This window comes from Nothobranchius furzeri, chromosome 8, assembly GCF_043380555.1.
Source record: "Nothobranchius furzeri strain GRZ-AD chromosome 8, NfurGRZ-RIMD1, whole genome shotgun sequence".
Classification (NCBI taxonomy): Eukaryota; Metazoa; Chordata; class Actinopteri; order Cyprinodontiformes; family Nothobranchiidae; genus Nothobranchius; species Nothobranchius furzeri.
Genome location: NC_091748.1, coordinates 77634077 through 77658938, shown reverse-complemented (window position 1 = coordinate 77658938; position 24862 = coordinate 77634077). Strand labels below are relative to the sequence as shown.

Here is a 24862-nt window from a genome sequence, read left to right as displayed (position 1 = left end):
TACAGTTTCACTCAGAAAAACTACTATCAAACCGAGTAAAACATTTATTTTAGATACTGTCAGAAGATACAAAAGAAGCTGAAAATCACAGAAACAATAAGAAAAATCATACATTCGGCATGAGAACAGAAACGTCTTCTGAGCTCCGTTTCTTCTCTGATTCAAACCTGCAAAATGTACAAAGACGCAAAACCAAAGAAGAATCTCTTCATGCTGCCAAAGCCAACCCAAATGGAAGAGTCCAGCAGCGTTTATGGCACGGTGCTTTTCCTCATGTCAGAAACATTCAAAGGAAAAGCTCATTCACAAAACTCTTCACAGTTCAGATCAAACCAAAGGCATTTAGCTTATTTGCTGCCTCATGCAGGAGCTGAAACACAACATTCCCCAAAATGCTCTGAAACCTTGACCTGTGGCTCTGATTCAACACAACCAGCCGGCTGGGGAAAGCAGGAGCATGATGGGAAATCTTCGGCTTAAACACGAGAAAAACCAGAACCAGAAGGCAGCATAACAATCAGAAGGGCAGCGATTCACAGAACATTTACAACGTTTGCAGGTTGTTTGGCTACAGACCATTCACATACCACAAACTACTTCATGTTATAGCAACATGTGTGTGACATCAACAGAGTACGGGCAGAACCAGGCTCAGACGTCCGAATCAAAGAACCGAAACATGTCGCCAGAGCCTGGCATTGGCGGACAAATGTGGGACTGAACCAGAGAGGACAGGACTGATTGTCCAGCCCTTTTTCCTCATACTGAATCAGAGCGAGCCCTCATTCGGCTGCTGCTGGATGTGCTATTACTTCAGGTCAGAGGTCAAACAGCACCAGCCGACGGTACAGTTTCAGGTCAGCCCTTCGCTCGTTTGGAGAAAATTGATTTAGTTATTTACAAAGACCTTCTCAAGACCTGAAGTCTGAGGGTGTTTCTCAATGTCAAGGCACCTGGCCTTGCGAGGCGATGTCCTTTGGTCAAAGAAAACGGTTAAATGCAACAGACTTGCATCACGTGACCGCGGCATCCACAGCGGTCACGTAACGTCACGTGACACGGGAGATAACGTTATATTTTATACGTATTAGTTTCAATATAAATATATAACGAGACTTTTACTTTTAAAATTGTGTATATGTTTATTAAATTAAATATATAAGTGAGTTATTACCCGCTAGCCACCGAAGCTGCAACTACTAAGCTACTAACCAACCGTAGATAACTTCTTTGGATCTAAAAAAACCATTTTAAAGTAGTTGACTTACTTTTAAACTTAAAATTGTCCCTGAAGTAGCTGCCGGCTTCTGATCTGCCATCTTTTAGAAAATGCAGTGGTGTATTGTGGGTAATTTTTGACCAAGGCTAGGCTACAAGACACCTCCCGCGTATCCTTGCTCAGCTAGCTAAACGGCTAACAAACGGAGAGCACACGCCTCGGTAGAACATGAACATTGGAACACGTCTTGGCGGCTCCCGATGACGTAGGCAACCGGGGCGGGGTCAAGACATCAAGGCAAGGTTCCTTGGCATTGAGAAACACCCTAAATTTAATGTTGGTCATCAGATAATTCATCCGTTTTTCATGTTCAACATGTAAGAGTAAAGCAGGTGTGACATCCTGTGGGCAAATTTGGTACTGCAGCCCATTTTTTAAGCTACTTTCTTACTTTAGCTCTGAGTTTCATGGCTGTTAAGGATCAGTGCCAGAAGATTTTCGATGATCAGATTTTTGCACACATGAACAATGAGGTGGTTTTTAACCGAAGCTCTAAAGGCCTAATCACCACTTAAGCAGAAATCCTGGCTTTCAGTAGATGCTTTTGCTCTTACTTAGTTTATTTTTTGTTGTCAGGTTTAATATTATAATAAAATAGAGTAAAATAAAGCATGTCAATAAGAAATAACTGGAAAAAGTAATAAAAATGATGTTTTATCATCATACAGACGATATATGTATTGAAACTAAACCACACAAATATACATTTCAGGTTTGATCTCAGTATCGGACTGTTTTTTAAATACTGAAACCTGGAATAAAAAGTCAAAAATTACTTTAAACATGAAACTGAATATTTATTTAGATGTTTTCATGTTTTAGGCTCAAAATAAAAATGGAAAGTAAGCTCAAAATACTGGACATTTAGAGTGAACTGATTAATCAAGACACACCTTATAATCCCTCAGAAAAAAGGCGTATTCATGAGAGAATTTATTTTTATGTATTTAGCAGACGCTTTTGTCCAAAGCGACTTACAAGTGAAATTTATTGTCAATAATGTTTTGGTTTAACTAGAAGATTAAAAGCTTCTGAAAACAGCTGTTTTTACAGTTCAGTCGAACAAAACCAGTAAAACGTGTTTAAATCCTTGAGTCTGTGTATTAAAACACAAACTGGTCGTGTGTTCAGAGTTTAAGAAAAAAACACACACTTTAAGAACTTCCTGTTTTCCTTCATTTGCAGTTTTGTTTTTAAGGAAAATGACAAATCTTTCAAATCACCGACAGGAAGTCAGGATTTTAGTTTTGTGCTTGAAGGCACTCCGAAGACAACCAGCTATGGAGATGAAACACTTCCAAAAGGTCGTTTTAATCTGAGCTAAGTTCTTCACCTCCTAAATCTCCACAGAAGACGTCCTGTGTGCTTCAGCATCCAGTTAAAACACTGAACACCCACAATACAAAATGCACAATAAAAGCAACGACATGCAGAAAAAGAGATTTTGGATTTTTTGACATTTTCTGTACCAACGGCTGCTGGTGGGTTCTGTGCAGAGCTGAGGTCCGGTAGAGGCGAGTGGTCGTAGTCGTGGACCTCAGCTCTCACAGACACCTAAACAAAGACATCTAAAGTGGCTTTTGGCTTCTGTAGGAAACGTTTGGATGAATACGAACTTTCTGCTGGACGTTCGTCCGTCTGATCGGGTTAAACTCACCCGATCGTTCTCAGCTTAAACATTAAACACATTTAATCTACAGTTCCTGTTTGGGAATCAGGCCTAGAGATAAAAACTGGCCTCGCCTCCTCTTTCTCTGATTGGATGAAATTTGAATCCTGTCGCTTTGGGAAAATCAGGAACTCCAGACACGGATAATTCCCAAACTTCAGTCTGGAGTTGAATGCAACACCTACATCTAACTCTTTCCTTCCAGAGCAGATTTACCACCTCAGTGTTTCTGCAACATGATTCCCCTGAAGTATTTACACCAGCTGATCCACCTTAAATCAAGGGGCGGCTACTTGAGGAATGACGGAGTTGAACGATCACACCCTACAGACCCAACATGAACTGGTCCCTTTGTGCCGCACAGCTGCTTCTGTAGCACCAGACCACTTAAAACACCAACACAATATTTACAGACGGACGTGATGCGTCTTCACTTCCTGTTTGGACCTGGAAACACCAGGTTCCTTCATCCAGCTGAACCTGGATCACCGACTCTGGATTTGGCTCGTCCAGGATCAGACGAGGGGCTGTTTCGGGTCGCTGGAGTTCAGTTGGGTTTCCATCACGGATTCGTCAGAGTACAGGTTGTCGAAGGGTTTGGTGAGGTTGGTCATCGGGACGAGGGTGGGAGGGATGGGGTCGTCAGGTCTGGCGGAGGCGTCACCGACGGCGTTGCTCAGGACGGAGTCTCGGCCTGCAGGCTGGACATCCGGATCTGGGAGCTGCTCTTGCTGAGGATGGACAGCTGCGTCCCCCCGTTCACCCCACTGCTCGCCAGGGAAGGATGCCGGTGCTTCAGGTCCACAGCAAAGTACCGATTCACCGTCCAGCTGCGCCATTTCCTCTTGATCTCCGATTGCACCTTTAGGGATATACTTCACAAGGTCATTATTAATGGACCTCGCTGGAAGGAGACAGTTCTCTGTTCCTCAGGCCCGGTTTAGACCTGGAACACGAGTCCTGTCTGGTCCGATCACAGGTGTGTTCACACCGGTGTGATCATTCACCTGCAGGAGGTTTGGTCCAGGTCTGAACCGGGTCTGACTGAAAACATCCACACAACTAAAACATCTGACAGAGGTGGAACCGAGTCTCAACGTCTACCGAGAATCAGCAATCCTGAATCTCAAAGCAAGCAGCAACTTTTTTTATCTCGATGTTTAGGATCACCTGGAGTCCCGTTCCAAATCTTCACTAGTGACCACATTTATGAGTCACGTGACTCGAGTCCACACCTCTGATATTCAACACCACCAACGTCCTTCAGGACGGATTTCTGCTAAACGTTCACGGAAAACCAGCAAACATCACAAAAGTCAGGGGGACGTTAGTCTATCTGCATAGAAGCTGGAGTGAAACATTATTATAATAAGATTCGTGACACTGGATGAGTGCGTTGGTGATGAGAGTGGTATTTGATAATCGTAACGGAGCCTCTGGCGCTCCAGATGTTGCTGTTATGCTGCAGATGTGTGATAATGAAGATCGTTAAGGTGGAGAGACTTACCTCTCCGTTCAGGAAGCAGTAGAGGACGGCGACCACGAAGCCCTGCAGACACACGGACACCCTCGTGAGAACAAGACCCCAAGTGGCCTGTATTTGAGCGCCTTCTAGAGTACTAGAGCCCCCAAGACTCTTTACAAACAGTCATTCACACACAACCTGGTGATGATGAGCTACACTGTAACCACAGCTGCCTTGGGACACACTGGAAGAAGCGAGGCTACCGAGCGCAGGCACCACCGGTCCCTCCGACCACCACCGGCATGCAAGGAGGGTTAAGTGTCTTGCCCAAGGACAACGGCAGCATTATCTGTGAGGAGCTGGTTTCGATTCTACAACCCTCCGATTACTGAACAACCCACTCTGCCTCCTGAGCTCCTGTTGCCCCAGAGACTAGATGAACAGATGTGTGGTACCTGCGGTACCCAAAGACAAAGCTGCACTGGTCCTTGAAGGATCTGATTTAGAAGACAGACTAATCCGTGAAACGTTCCTCGTAGCACAAAATGTTCCCTAAAGCTGAGAGGCCTAATTTAAGGTAAACTGAAAGAAATCAATTATTTATTTTATGAACTAATATTGTTTTGTTGTAAACATGTGGAAGAAACATCTTAAATTTTCAGTCTTTAGCCCTTTGGTTCATTTTTTGACAAATGGTGCAGATCTGAGTCACCTTTCTCCTCCCGCGGGAGGTCATCTGCCCTCTGATGGAGGATCAGAGTACCATCATTTTTAGTACCTATGGATCGTTCTATAACTGTTGTACTGTTGTAAGGGGTCGGGTAGGAGGGTCACCTGGAAGGATCCAAGACCCAGCTCAAAGACCAGACGTTCCCTTTTACTGACGTTCTCCGGAGAGAAGGCGAAGACGGTGTAGTGGATCCCAAACAGAGGGATGAGCAGCAGCGTGGAGCGGGCCAGCCTCCTGCAGAAGCACACCAGCATGGATGCACAGTCATAAGTATGAGTTAGCACTAACGCAGGATAAGTTTTATACTATATGTGATAATAAAAACGTACAGGTAAATGCTGGACTCATTACCACCGATGTCTGGGGACTGAAGCTTCTGGACCAGGATGACGATGATACCGACGAAGAGCACAAAGTTGACCTGCAGACACAAACCTTCCAGGTTAGACTTGACTTTACAACATTAAGGGAAACTTCTAATACTTGAAATGCAAACAGAATTGATCAAAGTTGACATGACAGAATGATCGATTAAGTGTCTGTCAGCATTGAGTTTGAGTTACCATGGTAACGTCGGATGTAAAACCTGAGATTCATTAACACGTTAGGCCCTAACAACTGGGGGAGTGTTGCAACTTTGTGCAGTGCAGGGCACTTCTGGAGGAAAAGCTCTGCAGGCAGCCGCTCGCTGTCGTTCAGAGGCTTCTTATAAGCAGACGCATTCCATAAGGGGGGGCGGAGGGGGCATGGCCACCCTAAGGAAAACACTCTCTCCCTCTCCTCTCATATTCATGTTCACACAAACTGCTAATTTGTCTAATTAATCAAAACATACATTTAAAAGTGAATAAACACATTTATCATTATTGTGGAGCTAAATCAGAATTTAAAAAAATGCTCACCAAGTCTACATCTCAGCAGCTTTAGTGGATGTTTTTGCTCAGATGACAAATGAGACCTTTCTAAGATTCTGAAACATATTTGAAACAACTAAAATGACGGTTGGAGAATGTCGGAGTGAAGTCTTCTTATGAAATGTTTGTTTTTCAAATTTGAGCTAAATGTGTTGGATGCATTTAGAACATAATGGACCATATAAGTCTGACTCACAGGGACTGATTAAGTGTGTCCCCCTTAATGTGCACTGGCCCCACCTGGCCACCCCTCTGAAAATCTGGGAGCGCCACTGCTTAAAAGGCTTAAATACTTTTTAGTGTAAGATGGTAGGAAACTTACAGCTTGGTTATAAGTTGCATTTAGTGTATGTGGTTAACCGTGTAAATATGGGGAAATGAAATTATCAAATGAATAAACAGTGTTTTATCCTGTTTAACCCTAACACCCCCCCAATTGGGGGCCTCTACAGTTTCATGTCCCAAACATCTACAACTGTCCACATTCTCCAAACAACTAAAACCACAATCAAACAGCCCAGATGGGAAACAAGGCCGTTTTAAATAGTAATAAATGAAGATACAATGTTGTTTGAACTTTATTTTAGAAGAGCATCTGACCTTCAGTGGTGTCTGCTGGAAAAAAAAACCTTGAACAAATTTAGTTGAGGACCCCTGGAATAAATAAAACAATTGACTACATTTCCTAAATGGAATTTGAACTGACAAGCAACGGTGGCACAGGAGTTAAGTGCTCGCCCCGTAATCGAAAGGTTGCAGGTTCAAGCCCCGACAAAGGCGTTGTGTCCTTGGGCAAGACACTTAACCCACCTTGCCTGCTGGTGGTGGTCGGAGGGACCGGTGGCGCCAGTGCTCGGCAGCCTCGCCTCTGTCAGTGCGCCCCAGGGCAGCTGTGGCTACATTGTAGCTCATCAATACCAGTGTGTGAATGTGCGTGTGAATGTGTGTGTGAATGGGTGTGTGAATGTGTGTGTTGTAAAGCACCTTGGGGGGTGCCAGGACTCTAGAAGGAGCTATATCAAATACAGGCCATTTACCATTTTACAACCTCCATCCTGTCAGCACGTTCACACGGGGCAGCTCTTCTAAAATAAAGTTCAAGTATTATTTTATCTTAATGTATCAAAAAACCAAAAATTGCTTTGTTTCCTGTTTTGATCGTAGCTGTAGCTGTGCTCGGGGAATGCAAACCATCACTGACACTTGGGACATGAAACTCCAAAGGCCCCCGACTGGGAGGTGCCAGGGCCCAAAGAAATGAGGCCTAGGGCAGAGGTCGGTAACCTTTCCCCATCAAAGAGCCATTATTACCCATTTCCCACAGTAAAGAAAACACTGGGAGCCGCAGCGTTGTGGGCGGGGCCTACCCTCTGACAGCAGAGAGCTGCTTTAACCAATCACAACAGGTGACAGCAACCAATACCAGTCGCTCTTGTACCTCAGAGTTATCTTTCAACAGAAGATAATTAATAAAACAGTTTGTATGAAACTGATCCAAGAGTTGAAGCCCGTCCGTGCTACAATATTTCCATTTTTTCCACCCTGCTGGTGGTTTTAATAGTTGAGCAGGTGACGCTTTTTGAGGCATCACACATAACTGTTCAGAATACAAATCCAGGCTCTGTCTCGTTGGACTGTTGTAATTCAACTTTGTACTGAACTAAACTTTGCATTAAACACCGTTGAAAAGGTAAGAAAAGGTAATTAGTCTTTTTTCCTCGTTTACACTGACGGAGATAACGGCGCAGTGTGCGTGGCTCGGGTGTTCATCAGGTTTAAAGTTTCTGTCTGCAACAATCTTCACTAGAAGGTAAAGCGGTTAAATGACGGGGTTCGCACTGACCCGATGTTTCCTGTATTTATTTTGACGGAGAAATCTCAAGCCTGCAGATGCGCTGACATTTTAACGCACATCGCGGAGGTAGCTACATCAGTCAGGAAAAGATTCCCATCAGAACATCTGAGATGGACACTGAGCCAGCGCAGCTCCCTGTCGGCGTGTGTGTAGGCGAACAGCGAGCTGAAGATAGATCGGGGGCTTGGAGCGCGTTGCAGAACCAGAACCATGCAGGAAGATTCTGTGTGTTCTAGACCCGGTCTCTCAGAGACTTGTCACTTAAGAAATGTTCCCTGATTATGAATCTTTGGCTGAATAGCGCTTGTTCCTGTCTCCAACACTGCGACGCATCCCTGAGCCTGTCTGAGGAACAGTCCAGAATCTCATGTCCAGCTCAGAAAGCTGCTATAGAGACATTTGATTACGCACAAGCAGGTGACCTGTTCACGTTTACGCAGACAATCTATAAATTTAGAATTGGCTACGGATGAAAATATGAATAAAATACATTGTAATTAAATATTCCTTAATTAGTTTACAAGCAGAGAGCCGCGTCAGATGGATGAAAGGGCCGCATGCGGCTCCAGAGCCGCGGGTTGCCGACTCCTGGCCTAGGGCCTAAAGGGATAAGAAGGAAACACCAGCAGAGTACTAGAGAGTGTTTGGCCCAGCTGACGTACCATAATGGAAGCCAGAACCGGTCCCTTTATGACCCACCAGATGGCAGCGTTGTCGTTCATGTCCCAACACCTGAAGGAGACGAGAGACATCATGAGCACAACAACCTGACCTCTAAACGCTGCATCGCTTCCTCACCCACCCGATATCATCGAACTGCATCCTCAGAACGGCCCAGATGGTCACACACACCGTCGGCGTTCCTGTCAGAGCACACACACACACACACACACACACACACACACACACACACACACACACACACACACACACACACACACACACACACACACACACACACACACACACACACACACACACACACTGTTACGTGTCGTGGCCCTTCTCGGCCACAAGATGGCCCCAGTGGCCTTTGCCTCGCCTGTCTCCCGGTGCCCAGCTGTTCCAAATCAGGGATGATCACTTGGCAGCTGTTAAAAGCTGCTCTTCTGCCCTCAGTCAGTGACAAGGTCAAGGATAGTGTAGACCGGGAACTGTTTATGCTATTCTCTTCTCCTCGGTTCGCTCGTTCGTCTTTGGTAAATAACTCGTTTTGGGTTTGGATTTAGGATTAGATTGTTTGGCTATTTGACTTCGGACCGGCATTTCTACTTTGAATTTAGGATCTCCCCTTTGGTGTAAATATTAATATTCTCGGTTATTTTCTCCCCACCCCCTTCTGGGGTGGCGCTTTTCGTCCTCCCGTTTTGTAAATAAGCTCCTTTTGTTGTAAATATTCGTTTTGTAATAAAACCCTTGTTTTTTAAGTGACACAGCACTTTGTTTATTATTAAATCCACGCACTACTTTTATTACTCCCCTCCTCATCTCTCCTAGAGAGCCGGGGACATAACACACACACACACACATTAATAACTAAACCTGTCAGTGTGTGTTTCAGCTGCTCGTTCAGACTCACCCCAGCCGATGATGATGTACCAGTAGAAGTATCTCTTCTCCGGAAAGAAGGTCTCCACCAGCAGAGTGAAGAGGTACAGACCCTCGATGAAGAGCCAGAAGTAGTTGGAGAGAACGCAGTAATGGAAGAAAATCATCACCGCTCGACACTCCAGCTTCAAGAAACGACGGGAACCAGTGAGTTAAAGCATCGTCAGTAGGAGTGTGTGTGTGTGTGTGTGTGTGTGTGTGTGTTACTCACAGTGTGTATGAAGCAGTGATCACTGTCCTCCTCAGCATACAGCACGCCGTCCTTGATGAAGACAGAAATGGCCCTCAGGATGAACGAGACGAAGAGGTTCATGTGGATGAAGTTCCTGGTGCAGTGAAGCTTCCTGTGTGGATGTTAGTAAAGGTTGTAAAACATTCCTGTTGGGAAACCTTTTCATGACATCAAATCTAAACCTGAATGTGTTCGATGGACAAACGCAGACCGCTGTGAGCCAAGCAAAAACAATCCCTGGGAGACGTCTAACTAAACGTCCGTCTGATGGTGGGAGCGTGTTTAAAACGGATCGTTGTTCATAGTTATGGTTTATCTTTAGAACCCAGTCAGGAACGTCTTCAGGCAATTTTACCATTTAAGAGACTCTGAGGCTCAAAGCAACACCAAAGAGATTTAACACTTTAAGTTATTGCTTTTCAAAATGGTTTCAGTGATTCTTGAAGCAGAAACCAGAGCTGTAGTAAGAGAGAGTTGCAACATGCTTTGAACTCGCCGACTCGCGGTCACGTGGTTCATGGAGCTCTCAATTCCAAACATCACACCACCGTAAGTCAGTTTGAACGGCGTATGGTGGGAAAAATCACAAAAATTGAATACTGTCTCATTTCTCCTGGCTATTTTTGGTCATTTTTGAATAATATTATATATTATGTCCTAACTCCTTCACAAAGGAGCCTATTTCAGTGTGTGTGTGTGTGTGTGTGTGTGTGTGTGTGTGTGTGTGTGTGTGTGTGTGTGTGTGTGTGTGTGTGTGTGTGTGTGTGTGTGTGTGTGTGTGTGTGTGTGTGTGTGTGTGTGTGTGTGTGTGTGTGTGTGTGTGTGTGTGTGTGTGTGTGTGTGTGTGTGTGTGCGCGCTCTGTCTTCTCGATCCCCAGTGAGTCGTGGAGGACCCTTTATGTAGCTCCGGTGGCTATCTCAAATAATGGACTTGTGAAAACCCACAGAAGGTTTGATTGGTCAGTGGGGGTAGCGTGATCATGCTGCACGCACATGCACAGATTATTTTCTTTCTGATGCTCTGGAAGGAAGGACGGTCCTGTCGCTTCAGAAGCATCGCTAATCTGCAGGTAAAGTTGGCTACAAAGTTGTAGTCAAAGTAGCTGAGGGGGGTCAGAAATGTCGCCAGATTTGTCGCTAGGCGCGTTTTTGAAAAAAAGACGTTAAGGGTGTCTGAAAAGTCGTTAGAAATGTCGACAAAGTCGCTAAGTTGGCAACACTGCTTCAGTTCGACGGGTGTCGTCATTTGATCCCAGCCTTACAGCCCCACCCTCAGCTCCACCTCTTTTGCCTTTTATGGAATTGTCTGGGCTTGATGGAACCTGTGACACGTTCAAAATGACGGTGGTGGCCACCTCCCATTTTGCCACAAAAACTTATAACTGGAGCCTGTGGACATGAATTGTCCAGTATATATGTCGATGGCCACACACCACAACGCTGAGTTTGTCATGAACATGGCGACTTAGCGCCGTCGCCAGACACCATTTTTTTTACTACAGCTAAAAAACTACAGCGTCGCGCGGTACAGTCAGCATTTCCGTCTTTTTCAGATTGGTTGTTTTTGAGCTGCCTAGTCCCGCCCCTCATGTGCCTCTCTGCCTGTGAGTAACCAGACTCTTTCTCTGAGCAGAATTAGAGATCTGGCAGGCCAGGCTAGCTAGCAGCTAGCTAACAGCACTACAATCATATCAGATCATACAGGGCAACACTAAATCCACGGCAGACTTAGACAGAGTTTACTCTTAAATTAGTAAGTAATTCTTAGGTAATTTAAAAAAAGTCATCAAACATAAAAAGCGCTATACAAGTGCAGGTCGTCATTTATTAATTACTTTTTTTCTCAGTAAAGCTTTAGTAACCTAAAAGATAATATATTTATGTGAGGGCAGTGCAGTAGAAGATGAACAGTATTTACCCTCAACATATTATCAAACTATATTTTCTGTAAGAAATGGCCACCTGTCTGCCATGCAGCAGCCAGTAGGAGGGAGAAGCAGGAAACAGTGTTGCTTTACGATGAAGGATCGCTTCAGCTTACTTTAGTTGGCATTTATGACAGTCTGCATTTATTTTTACCTCAACTGCCATATTTTAAACCCGATCTTTGAGTATTTGAGCGTCTCACCTGAACCTGCACAGGATGACCATGGCTGTGGTGAGCGACACCAGAGAGGTGCTGTAGCCCACCGTGTACAGAGCCTTCACCGACACATAGTACATGTCCTGAGAGGAAAGCACACCACAGCTGAGTGTAAAAGAACCCGAAACCAGGTGGCTGCGGCGGGGGTTAAACTCACCGGGTGGCTGCTGTTTCCTTCCTCGTACAGACAAGCGTCCACGTAGTGAGGAAAGGTCTCCGACCAGCCGAAAGCAGTGCAGTTACGGCTCACCTTCCCCACTTCTGTGGACACACAAAAGGGTTTTTCAGGTGAAACCAGGAGGAAAAACAGAAACCTCTCATCTGAGATGTGTGGGGCTGTGACTGTAAAGTCATACAGAATAATGTCACATTTAGCTGCTCAAAATAAAAACTGTAAAAGACTGAATAGTTTCTTTATCTTCACATTTCTCTTCATATTGTATTAACATTCCCGTGCAGCCGTGATGAGTGCCTCTGCTGTCCTTCAGACCAGCTCTTCCTAGCTATTGGTAGGATTTCTCTATCAGCTGCTTCAGTAATCGGTCAGTGATACATCCCATGTAGGGGTTAGTCCTCCCATGATGGTATTTCCAGCATCTCCTCCTCTGTTAGCCATTGTCTGAGACATTCACTGAGCACGTCAGCTGTTGGGGCCTTGTCCTCGATGTACTTATGCATCTTGGATGCTAAACTATATATTTAATTTGGATTCTTAATACTCTTGCTTATTATTAAAGCTAAAATGTTGTTTAAATGTAATACTTTGCAAAAACGGCCTCTTGAGAGTACCAACTGTAGACTGGTTTAGCTGCTCTTAGTCTTTCTACTCAATATATATATATATATATATATATATGTATTTGCAGAGCAGAAACAAAAGTCAGTAAAACACCTTTAAATGCAAACAGAAAGTGAGTCTCCATCCTGCTGCTGATTCAGTTTGAATACAACACCAGGAGTGAACGGTGACGAGTAGCCTCCAGTGACTGACCGTAGTCTTCCTCGCTTATGAACTGAGAGAAGAGTTCGGGACAGTTGACCTCAATGACATCACCCACTTTGGCTGGCTGCCAACAGGTGAGATTATCCCAAAACCATGGACAGTCTGCGGAAACAGCAGAAACGTGGATTCATCACCTTCATCTGTCTACAGCTTCAAACACAAATAAAACAAAACTAACATCATTTCCTTAAACTTTTTCCTATTTATTCACCTGTTCTATGATGCTAATTCGCTTATCTGTTCGGTGATGCTAATTAGCTTATTTGTTCCTTGATGCTAATTAGCTCACCTGTTTCTTTATGCTAATTAGCACACCTGTTTCTTCATGCTAATCAGCTCACCTGTTCCTTGATGCTATCTGTTCCTTGATGCTATTTAGCTCATATGTGCCTTGATGCTATTTAGCTCATCTGTTCCTTGATGCTATTTAGCTCATCTGTTACTTGATGCTAATTAGCTTATACGTTACTTGATGCTAATTAGCTTATTTGTTCCTTGATGCTCACCTGTTTTCATCTGACTGACCAACCCTTAAATCAACTTCCTGCTTCTGAAACCTGCTATAAGTCTAATGAAAGTGAAAATTTAAAGGGACTCTATGGAAGTCTGACAGCCAAAACATGTATAGAAATAATAAATGTCTTCTTCATACATTCTCCTGCATTGCCCTGGTCCTGTAGAATGAGCCCTGGCATTTTTACTGTGATTGCCTGTTTTTCTGTAAAATCACAGAAAAAGAGAGATGCTCGGGTCGAGCAGGCTGCTTCACGCTCAGGCATCGCCCGTAGCATTTGCTATCCGTAGCTTTAGCAGCAGAGAGAGAGGCAGTGCCACTTTGTCGCTGTTCCTAACGCCTAGTGACAAAGCTAGCTACATTTCTGAGGACTCTTAGCTACTTTCTGTAGAACTTTCTTCTAGATATTTCCTGCAAATTAGCAACAAAATAGCCATTTTCACTCTGAACTGTTCTTTGGTTTGACGTTTCAGCTGTCATCAAGGATATAAAAGTTACAGATACATCAAATGTTACTGGCGCTTTAGCTCACTTAGTAAGATGTCTAACTGTCATGTAGGAGACCTGGGTTTGATTCCAGATGATAATAAAGTTTGTTATTTGGAGTTTCTTTTTTACATTAATGATATATTTTTACAGTAAGACACCCAAATTTTTATTTGAGACTCGTCGAACGGCATTGAATTTACGGATAAAAAAGATGTGGGTTCAACTTTCATTTTGGAACAATTTTTCAAGCAAGGGAAGGGAATGATCTGAGCATGCAGGAGGACTGACCCATCATAAACCTTTGTCGCTGTGCTGAAGAGAAAGCCACAGAACCAAATTATTTCATTAATTAGCTGCGTGTTCTCCTGTCCTCTGTCCTCCGGGCCACACACACACACACACACACACACACACACACACACACACACACACACACACGACTGTCTCAGCTGTTATTTTCGTTAAGGAGTGTGCACGTACAGCATGCGCGCCTCGTGCACGAGCCTACTATTGAAGCTGCCGTTACGCTTTTGGCCTGAGGGGGCAATCGCGAGCATAAAAATTCAAAAGTCCGAAAAGTCCCTTTAAAACAGAAAAATGTCCAAATCAAAGTAGAAGATGGGATGAAAACAGCTGTTGATTAGTTTTTGGTCAAAAGTCTAGTCTTCTCCTCATCCATCATTTATAATCTGATCAGCTAAACATTTTAACACCAGATCAACCTTCAGCTCTATGTAAAAATAACTAAAAGTTTTTATTTTGTTTTGTTGAATTTATTCATTTAAATCAATACAAAGTAGTAAAGTCTCTGTAATGATGTCAGACAACAGGTCAGAGTTAACCACAGCTTGTAGTGCTAGCTGCTGCTCATTAGAACTAACATCCTAAAGATGTTCGGGTTACTAACCCCTGTGCTACTTTCATTTTAATTAACGCCTTGTCAAAACTGTTACGAGTGGTGAGCGTGGAGTGTTGAGATTAAAGGTTAAAACAACGCGGGGTCAGACAAACCCACCAAACTCAGAGCTGGGTTCCTCTGAGGCCATCATCTCCAAGCATTTCTCCTGTTCCCTCTTGATCACGCAGTTAGACGGGACCTGCTGCTTCGAACCCTGGAAACACAAACCAGAGGGAATGTTTATAAATGGACCTCATTAGCTTCGCTCCTCACTGAGAAAGAGACGGATGCTCTGGGAACTGTTTAAACACTCAACCAATTAAATAAATCACTGCATCTCTAAAAGCTAGCTAACCCTGAGGAGGAGCTCCTCTCAAGTGCAAAAAAATAAAAGATTTCAGAAGTGCTGAGAACCAACCCGATCCAGGAGGTGTTTAAAGCTGTGCTGATGATGTAGCTGCAACTCAGTCAGACGCAGAATCCAATAAAAGTCAATCTGAGAAACAACTAGCGTAGTCCAGAGAGGTCAGCGATAGGATGTTTATGAACAGAAAATCTACCAGATCTTAGGAAATCCTGAAAACCGGTTACAGCAAAGTAGACAAAGCCATGAAATTATAAAATGATCATAAATACCATAAAACAAATAAAAGTTGATTCTAAATTCCAGTTAAAATGAGAAATAAAATATTTATGCAAAAGCAGCTTTAAATAAAAGGGTCTTTAGCTGTTTTTTTAACTGTCCAGACTGGCAATGCTACGTAAGGATAAAGGAAGATCATTCCAAAGTCGGGGTGCAACAGTCTGGAAGGAGCGATCACCTCGACTTTTATATCTGGTCTCTGGACCTTCTAGAAGGTTCTGGTGTGTGGACCTGAGGGCTCGGGTTGGAGCATAAGGCGTTAACAGTTCAGTAATATAGGGAGCAGCTTGACCATGTAGAGCATTGAAAGTTATAATCAGGATTGGGTTAACGGGTAACCAGTGCAGAGACATCAGATTAGGAGAGGCGCGTGCTCTTCTGTTTGCTCCACTCAGGAGCCTCGCTGCAGAGTTCTGGACCAACTGAAGGCGGACAAGGGCTTTTTTGTTAAAACGTGAAGAGTGTGTTACAGTAATCTAGACGGGAGGAGATCAAGGGATGAAGAACCATTTCAAGTTCATGTTTTGACACCAACCTTCGCAGTTTGGAGATATTTCTTAAAGAGTGTAGCCTCTCCAATGCTAATGCCAGCCTATCAATGCTTAAGGTCCATCGAGGGGGTAGGAAATCCAGCTAGTGGCATGCCTAGGCATGCTAATGGCTATCCTCTCCGATGCTAACGCCAGCCTATCCATGCTAATGGTCCGTTGAGGAGGTAGGAAATTCAGCTAGTGGCCAGCCTAGGCATGCTAATGGCTAGCCTCTCCAATGCTAACACCAGCCCGTCCAGGCTAACGCTAGCCTATCCATGCTAATAGACAGCAGAGGGAGTGTGTGAACCAGTCAATGACCAGCCGAGGGCTGCTAGTCCCTAGCGTATCTAGTAGTAACGCCTGCAAAGGTGCTTTTCCTCAGTAAGCAGCACCAGCCTCTCAGTTACCGGCGCCAGCTTATCATTAATCAGGTCAGTAGTTTGCTTCAGAATTTATATATCCTCCTGCTGCTGGGCAGTAGTCTTAATTTTGGCCCCCACACCGTGCCATAGAAGAGTGATTGCCTGCCAGTCGACCCGAGTTGGCGGTAAATGGTGATGGCTCATGTTTGACGTTCCCTTTATGATTTCCTCTGTGGAGAGGTGAGGAGGAAGTTTTCCTGCCTCAAACAATTAAAATGCTGGAATGTTGTTAAACAAACGATGAATAAATGATGAGGAAGGCTCCTTATTCATTGTTCCTGCCACACGTTGGTCGATGAATTATTGATGCAGCCATTCTACCCTTAAGAGTGAAAATCAATCTCGTGTTGGGCTTATTCAGAGGAAGCTTAGCCTCCACCTGTTGAGGAGTCTGTTGGGTTATTAATATGTCTGATGATTCAGCCTGGCAGCTGATTGGCTGTGCAACTAAACGTTTCACACTTAAGGTGAAAGTACATTAAACAATGAGCGCTAACTCACCGCAGGCAGGAGGAAGAGGAGGGTCAGCAGGCTGAATTTAACAGCAGACATGTTGTTCTTCTGTAATTTCTTCTCTGAACAACTGGCTCACCTCTGAAAACACAATCAGAGACCATCTTTATTACATCTAGTTTGCTCATTTATGTACAGCACACCTGTGAAAGGGTCAGGATGAGCTCCTGCTGCATCAAGTGTCTGAACAGATGATCCAAGCGAGGAAAATAAACATTAAAATCAGCTTCAGACTCAATCTGGAACCTTGGTCATGACAAAACTGAACCGTTATTATGATGTACCTTGTTGCATCATGTGTTTAACTTTGTATTTGGAAGCAGTGTGTCTAAAACGAGCCCGTGTGCACGCAGCGTGAGGCTCAGGCCAGCAGGTTTGGATGACCAGAGCCAAGTAGCAGGACTGGGCGCTCGGACCTCGCCCCACTGGGACAACTTGGCAGCTTGCTACTCCATCAGAACCCTGCCAGCTAGCAAGCGTTGCCATGGGCAACAGCTGAGGGAGAGAGCTGCTGAGCGTGGCTCTGAAGTGACCGCGTGGACCTGGGAGCTCCTCATGCTCCGTCTTCTGCTCCACGGAAAACAGACTCACTTGGATTTGATCTCCTTTGTTTTCAATAATAAAAATAATGTGTTTGAATCATTTAAAAACCTCTAAAGTAAAGTTTAAATTTATAGGAAACAACAGAAAATCTTAACTACTGCTGAAGGGTTTTCATAATAAAAGCATCTCAGTGTGAAATAAATCTGATGTGTGTACATTATCAGAAGCACAAACAGACAGAACCTCCAATAGCACTGATTCAGTAAACTCAGGTTTAAAGCTTATCTTTCGGATTTGAATCGGACAATGGCCTATTTTGGAGAATAAACAGGGTCTAATGCTGATAAATTCACTTTTATTTACATAATGTAAACAATCTTCCTTCTGTTTTATCAGGCTTTAAAACTAACAGGCACAAAACTCCTCTCATGAAAGATAGAAACACACGAGGAACAAACTTTGTTCTGTAGAGATCAGACACAAATCTGCGTATTTCACACTGACCCTGTCTTCGATGACCAGCCTCGCATCACGAACAGGAAGTGCGAACACGGGGCTTAACGCGCTGACTCACTATGTAAAATTCACTCCGTCGGTGCAAATTACACTTTAATGCGCAACTGAACTACTCGTAAATTGCGGCATTTGTGCAATTTTTGTTTTTGCAATTTAGTTAATTTTCTTATGTCTGTTTTTGTTTGTGAGTTTCCCTCATTTCCAGTCCTGATTTGGCTCCACCGACTCCCAAAGGTGACTCACATCTCTCCACCGTGAGAGTAGATGTGATCCAGATGCCTGATGGAAATCTGCTGCGTGGATTTTGCTCAGTGTTCTAAATGTTCACACGTGTGTGTGTGTGTGTGTGTGTGTGTGTGTGTGTGTGTGTGAGCTCAGCAGCTGCTCACGACCGTCCTCCCTGAGCTGTAATCAGGGCTTTAATGAGTCTCAGTAGCTTTCATGTTCAGCACCGTCAGCCTGAGTGTAACATTTGATGCTTCAGTTGAAAAGTTCTTAATTACCCCCCCATGGCCCAGCCGGAGTACTCGTTTATTTAGACTTGTTATGTTTACGTTACTTGTACGTTTATGTTTGTTCTGGAAACTTTCAGATTGCTGTAAGTAAGAGAAAACTCACCTGTTCAGGCTCTGGTGTTACCTTCACCACCCTCTCCTTATTCTGCCTTCCCCAGGATCCACTGATTTCCCTCTTTCCTATTCTCTCTCTCTCTCTTTCTCTCTTTGCATTTTTTATCTCAGGTGTCTATTTTTGCTCATTTTAAACATATTTTGAATCATTTTCTAAAAAGTTTTTAAAATTTAAAATTTTTTGTTTTTGTGAAGCACCTTGTGATTTTTATCTTGAGAGGCGCTATAGAGAATATCGTTTTCTTTCTTTCTGTTCCTGGTGTCTCTCGGAGGAGTTTTAGGCGTGTCCTCCCATCAGTAGTCCCCCAGGTTGACCCAGGACCTGCTGGAAGGATTGCATCTCCAGAGTGACCTAGGAACGCCTCGGGGTCCTACAGGGGAGATGTTTTTGGGGCCTCGCTACTAGAGCTGCTGCTGACCTGGCCTCTGACTGTCTTCTACCTCTGATTTTCCACTTGCAGTTCCAGGACAGGTCTCTGAGGGATCCACTCCAGGCCCCGACCACCAATCTATGGTGTGATGGGACCCAACACAAGCACAAAATCAAGTGACTATTGGTGCTCATTAATTTATATGGAATTTGCAGCAGGCGACGTGGTCAGTGGCTGGCTGCAGAATCAGGTGTCTGGTTTCTCTGGGTGGTTTCCTTGTGGTGGGCCACATTCATGCCGTCAGTTTTCAGATGTGCGAACCACATATCACCACTACGGGACACCAAATTATCATTCTTATGATAGAATCCACGTTTTCTACCTCAACACCTAACAACGCTAAACATATGGACATGGACCTGAACACAGACGTGGACATGGACCTGAACGCAGGTGTGAACATGGACCTTAACACAGACATGGACATGGACCTGAACACAGAAGTGGACATGTACCTGAACACAGATGTGGACATGGACCTCAACACAGATGTTGACATGGACCTGAACACAGACGTGGACATGGACCTGAACACAGATGTGGACATGGACCTGAACACAGATGTGGACATGGACCTGAACACAGACGTGGACATTGACCTGAACACAGATGTGGACATTGACCTGAACACAGATGTGGACATGAACCTGAACACAGACATGGACCTGAACACAGATGTGGACATGAACCTGAACACAGACATGGACCTCAACACAGATGTTGACCTGAACACATATGTGAACATGTACATGGACCTGAACACAGACGTGGACAAGTACCTGAACACAGACAAGAACATGGACCTGAAGACTGACGCGAAAATGGGCATGGACCTGAACACAGATGTGAACATGGACCTGAACACAGATTTGGACATGGACCTGAACACCGATGCGGACATGGACCTGAACAAAGATGTGGATATGGACCTGAACACAGAAGTGGACATGGGCCTGAACACAGACGTGGACATGGGCCTGAACACAGATGTGAACATGGACCTGAACACAGAAGTGGACATGGACTTGAACACTGAAGTGGACATGGACTTGAACACAGACGTGGACATGGACCTAAACACAGACGTGGACATGGGCCTGAACACAGACGTGGACATGGGCCTGAACACAGACGTGGACATGGGCCTGAACACAGATGTGAACATGGACCTGAACACAGACGTGGACATGGGCCTGAACACAGACGTGGACATGGGCCTGAACACAGACGTGGACATGGGCCTGAACACAGACGTGGACATGGGCCTGAACACAGATGTGAACATGGACCTGAACACAGACGTGGACATGGACTTGAACACAGACGTGGACATGGACCTGAACACAGACAAGAACATGGACCTGAAGACTGACGCGAAAATGGACATGGACCTGAACACAGATGTGAACATGGACCTGAAAACAGATGTGGACATGGACCAGAACATAGATGTGGACATGGACCTGAACACAGACATGGACCTCAACACAGATGTTGACATGGACCTGAACACAGACGTGGACAAGTACCTGAACACAGACAAGAACATGGACCTGAAGACTGACGCGAAAATGGACATGGACCTGAACACAGATGTGAACATGGACCTGAACACAGATGTGAACATGGACCTGAACACAGATGTGAACATGGACCTGAACACAGACAAGAACATGGACCTGAAGACTGACGCGAAAATGGACATGGGCCTGAACACAGACGTGGACATGGACTTGAACACAGACGTGGACATGGACCTATTGGCCAACTCATGGTCCTTTTGATGAGAAGGAGCAGCCCGTAAATCCCTGTCTCCCTCCATCATTGTGGGAGACGTGGGGGAAGCTAACTCCGCTCTGCTTTTCCTGTTCTGATGGATTCTTCCTGACATTACTTTGGGATAAATCAGCAGCTGCAGGAGTTGTAGCTGGATTGATCTGATCTGTTTCAGTCATAAAACTCAGAGAGTGACTTTTCAAAACAGTTTGAGACAATCTCTGGAAACATGTTCAGTCGTCTGACTACAGTCATTCCCATGCTGGTAGGGATCTTTGACCTCACCTTTCCATGTTACACTTATCCCAGAGGGCTTCAGGTGCAACTGGGAGCGATGCCTGTTGTAAAAGTCACAAGGAAAATCCCAAGTAGGGAACTAAAATGGACATAAAACAGTTTTCCTGAAGCATTGTCCTGTATGGAGTCATGTAAACAAATCCCATCAGGTGTTGCATTGCCAAGGGAAGTGATTGAATCCTGACATCCGTGACATCAGATCCCGTTTATGTTCGAAGTTTGACTAAATCTTCATCTCAGGCAAAAACAGAAGCAACAAATCTGGACCAGAAGCTGCCAAAGCAGCTGCTGCCTGAACGCTCACTTTTTATAAGTATTATTGGAAGTATTATTTTAAAAAGTTTTAAAAAAATTCCAAGATGAGATCAAATGTCTTCAGTTTGATGCACAAGCTGTAAAAGAAGGAAAGCCCAGATCAACAGAAAGGTTAATGCTGCTTCCGCTCGTTAATCACCATGGAAACCATGCTGACTCTGGAAAAGCAAATATATGAAAAGATCATTTTAAATGGGAAAAGTCCAACTTTGTGCAACGTGTTTGACCTTTAACCCAACCAGGTAACCCTGAGCTCCAGGGGGGCGGGTTTTTTTTCACCTGTTTCACCTGAACGATGGGAAAAGTTAGCTGTTTTTAACAAATTTACAAAAATAGAGATTCAGACTCAGAGCACAAAGGAAGCTGCCAACCCTTTCAAGCTGAGTGGGTTTGTGTGTTTTTGTTTTGACTAAATCAAGAAACACGACAACCAACAGCCTTAATTAATGAATCTTCCTAATTTGTTCCTTTAACCAGAGGAATGTTGAGTTTCTGCTCCAGTGATGTGACAAAAATAATTCTGTTCCCATGAGGACAAAGGCCGAGGCATTATCAGGATTTGGGGGGATTTGTGCGAGACTCTTTCTCATTGGGTCCATATTTATAAAACCGAGAGGAAGAATGTTCGATCTCTGATTTAGGAAAGGCGTTGCAGGAAAACTCTACAGCCTCTTTGTTCGTCTTTGAATTTGGAACAACTGAAACCTTCAAAGGAAACAGATGCAGGAAAGGCTCGTGGGAAAAAATTTGGACACATTTCAAGACAAATTGAAAGAGCTAACGTGATCATTTGATGCATATCTTGCAGCTTTTTGCATCAGCATTTCCTTGACGAGACCCTTGGATGTCGCTGGGTGTGTAAGGATGCTGTAACGAGGCTGATGTCCTCCTCCTCCTTCACTCCCTCCTCTGCTGCTCAGGTCAGCTAACACAAGGCCAGCCGGGTCCTGTAAATGCCAGCCTCTCAGACACACGAGAGACACAAAACCTGGTTTTTATCCACAGCTGGGCTCTATTCTCCAAAGGCTTTCCCAGCATCCCGGTGGGTCGGTGTGTTTGTCGGCTGCAAGTCCAGCAAATATAAACAGGATTCTGTGGTTTCGCTGAACCAAACAGTAAATTTAAACAGAGAGAGCTGCAAACACGGTGGATAGATGCACGTCAGCAGGATGAGTCCATTCAAAAGGAGCTGGAGGTTTATTTATTTACTGAAGAGTTACTTTTATCACCTGTTTGGCCTTGAATGAGGACGCAGGGCAGATGTGAAACTCAATCATCGCTCTCTGTGAATGAGGCTTCAGCTGAACACTCAGAAATGTCAACAAATCTCCCAGCCTTCTTTCTGTAACCTGTCTAAATCATCCCTGGTGCGGATGCAGGCTATCCTACAGGAAAACACCCGCATATTTATGCTTTTACCAGCTAGATGTCCATGATGCTGACCAGAACCGAGGAGCGGAGGTTGTGGGAGGAAGGCTTGTCAGGCATCTGTGAATTCCCACAAAAGACAAGAAGATGCATCACAAGGTCACGCTCAGCATCATGCAGCCTGGAGTTTCAGAGAATTCCTGCAGAAAGCTGCATCTTTCTGCAGGCCAATGACACACATGCAACCGGGACCATTTCATGCAGCAAAGCATCTATTTATGTTGCTCAGAAATGAACCTTGTGCCAACAACAGTTTTAATACTCTAATATTCAGATTTCTCTCCTTTTCCACATAACTCTCTAAAGATGAATCAAACCTCCTCGCGAGCCTCTGCAGGATACGGACCCTCCTTCCCATCCTGCGCTCCTGAGCAACAAGGTTTAATTTAAGATGATGCTGCTGTTCCTTATTTCTGCCGTTTCCTACCATTTTATCCGCGTGCACTGGCTGGAACTCCTGCGCGCTGCAGACGACCCGACCCGATCCGGGTGGAGGACAAAAAGATCCCTCGGTGCCTCCAGCAGACGCAACTTCCAGCCCAGGCGGACGGAGAGGGGCTCGTTGTGGGGGAGCCGCGGCTCAGAGTTCCCTCTGCAGCGGCTGGAAGCAGCTCGTTGCGTGAACGCGAGAGGATGGCTGAGCGCGTCGCCCTCCACGCCAGAATGCGCTGCGCATTTCAACTACCTCCTCCCTCCGCACACGCGCGCGCGCGCACAGCGGCTCTAATTCAATCCCGCGTGATGAATGTGAAGCACGAGCGTTGGGTAATCCAGGATGAGGAGAAATTGGGTGTGTTGCGTGTGCGCGTGCACGCGCGTGGCCCGGAGGTCATAAAAGGCTCATCAGACTCGAACAGAAGCGATCAGGATCCTGACCAGACACCCTGAGCGGTTTACTGAGCCCCTGCAGGCGGAAACAGGAAGTGTTGATGAGCTAAAGACGCTCCAACAACCAGTGGCGTTTCCAGATCTTTTAAAATGGGGTGGCCCAGGCGAGGCACTACTTTGTGCATGGGTGGCACCAATGGTTATGCATTATTTTTTGTTTGTTTGTTTTACCCCAAGCCTTTGGTGGACAATGAAAAGCCTATTTAAAGGGTATTCAGTGTGGTGACACCTGGGGTGGTTAATCAGATTCCAAGGGTGGCATTTGCTAGCCCTGGCCACTTCCTGGACACGCCCCTGCCAACAACAACAAACAACAGCAAACAGCTGTGGCGACAGCATTTAGAACAATAAAGCTTAAAATCAGGTTTCAAACCACAGTTCATAAAACCAGAGTTCAGCAGGAAAATGTCCACAGAGCGAGTTGATCCACAAGTAGAGACAAAAGTAACACCTTAAGCATGTTTTACTACCACCTCATCCACCCCCTTGTTGCACTCAGGGGAACCACTGAACGGACTGAAGTCAACTAGATTCAAGATGGCTGCCAGACCCGTCGTCATCGTCTTCCTCCGCTTATCCGGGTCCGGGTCGCGGGGGCAGCATCCCAACTAGGGAGCTCCAGACTGTCCTCTCCCCGGCCACCTCCACCAGCTCCTCCGGCAGGACCCCAAGGCGTTCCCGGACCAGATTGGAGACGTAACCTCTCCAACGTGTCCTGGGTTGACCCGGGGGCCTCCTGCCGGCAGGACATGCCAGAAACACCTCCCCAGGGAGGCGTCCAGGAGGCGTCCTGAGATGCTCAAACCATCTCAACTGGCCCCTTTCGATCCGGAGGAGCAGCGGTTCTACTCCGAGTCCCTCCCGAATGTCCGAGCTCCTCACCCTATCTCTAAGGCCCTGTCCACACGTAGCCGGGGATCTGCCAAAACGTAGGTATTTTTCTACGTTTTGGCCTGTCATCCACACGAAAACGGAGTTTTTTCACACGAAAACGGATCTTTTTAAAAACTCCGGCCAAAGTGAAGATCTGCGTTTTCTCCGTTTTGGGTGTCTGCGTGTGGACAGACAAAACCGGAGTTTTAAGGTCCGCAACGTCACTTTCCGCGACAAAAACATGCTGACATCACGT

General features: G+C 45.1%; 1 protein-coding gene and 1 long non-coding RNA gene across 4 annotated transcripts; one reads left to right on the top strand and one right to left on the bottom strand.

Moving 5' to 3' along the window:
• Positions 1-31: 31 nt before the first annotated feature.
• Positions 32-24364, bottom strand: adcyap1r1b (adenylate cyclase activating polypeptide 1b (pituitary) receptor type I). Of its 2 annotated transcripts, none has more exons than XM_015971214.3 (14): positions 23273-24364; positions 16899-16991; positions 14917-15013; positions 12887-13000; positions 12053-12156; positions 11881-11978; positions 9732-9864; positions 9492-9645; positions 8715-8775; positions 8575-8644; positions 5473-5564; positions 5248-5377; positions 4456-4497; positions 32-3823 (listed from the first exon to the last, which is right to left on the bottom strand). In XM_015971214.3, exons 2-14 carry the CDS (start codon positions 16947-16949, stop codon positions 3464-3466), a joined length of 1506 nt encoding a protein of 501 aa, XP_015826700.1. In that variant the 5' UTR covers positions 16950-16991; positions 23273-24364; the 3' UTR covers positions 32-3463. The 2 variants fall into 2 exon arrangements, with proteins under 2 accessions (XP_015826700.1, XP_015826701.1); XM_015971215.3 differs by having other exon boundaries at positions 3500-3810.
• Positions 8775-9897, top strand: LOC139071592 (uncharacterized). 2 transcript variants are annotated; one of them, XR_011521437.1, is made up of 3 exons: positions 8775-9111; positions 9462-9667; positions 9767-9897. It is a non-coding gene; the product is annotated as an uncharacterized lncRNA (long non-coding RNA). The 2 variants fall into 2 exon arrangements; XR_011521438.1 differs by having other exon boundaries at positions 8777-9111; positions 9474-9667.
• Positions 24365-24862: the final 498 nt, after the last annotated feature.

What these genes read in the sequence shown, in the direction of transcription:
- adcyap1r1b (XM_015971214.3), bottom strand. Translation starts at nt 16,949, where the DNA reads ATGTCTGCTGTTAAATTCAGCCTGCTGACCCTCCTCTTCCTCCTGCCT. An exon ending in GTCATCCTGTGCAGGTTCAG is followed by an intron (nt 9,865 to 11,880) that starts GTGAGACGCTCA and finishes ACATCCACACAG; the next exon opens with GAAGCTTCACTGCACCAGGA. An exon ending in ATGCAGTTCGATGATATCGG is followed by an intron (nt 8,645 to 8,714) that starts GTGGGTGAGGAA and finishes CGTCTCCTTCAG; the next exon opens with GTGTTGGGACATGAACGACA.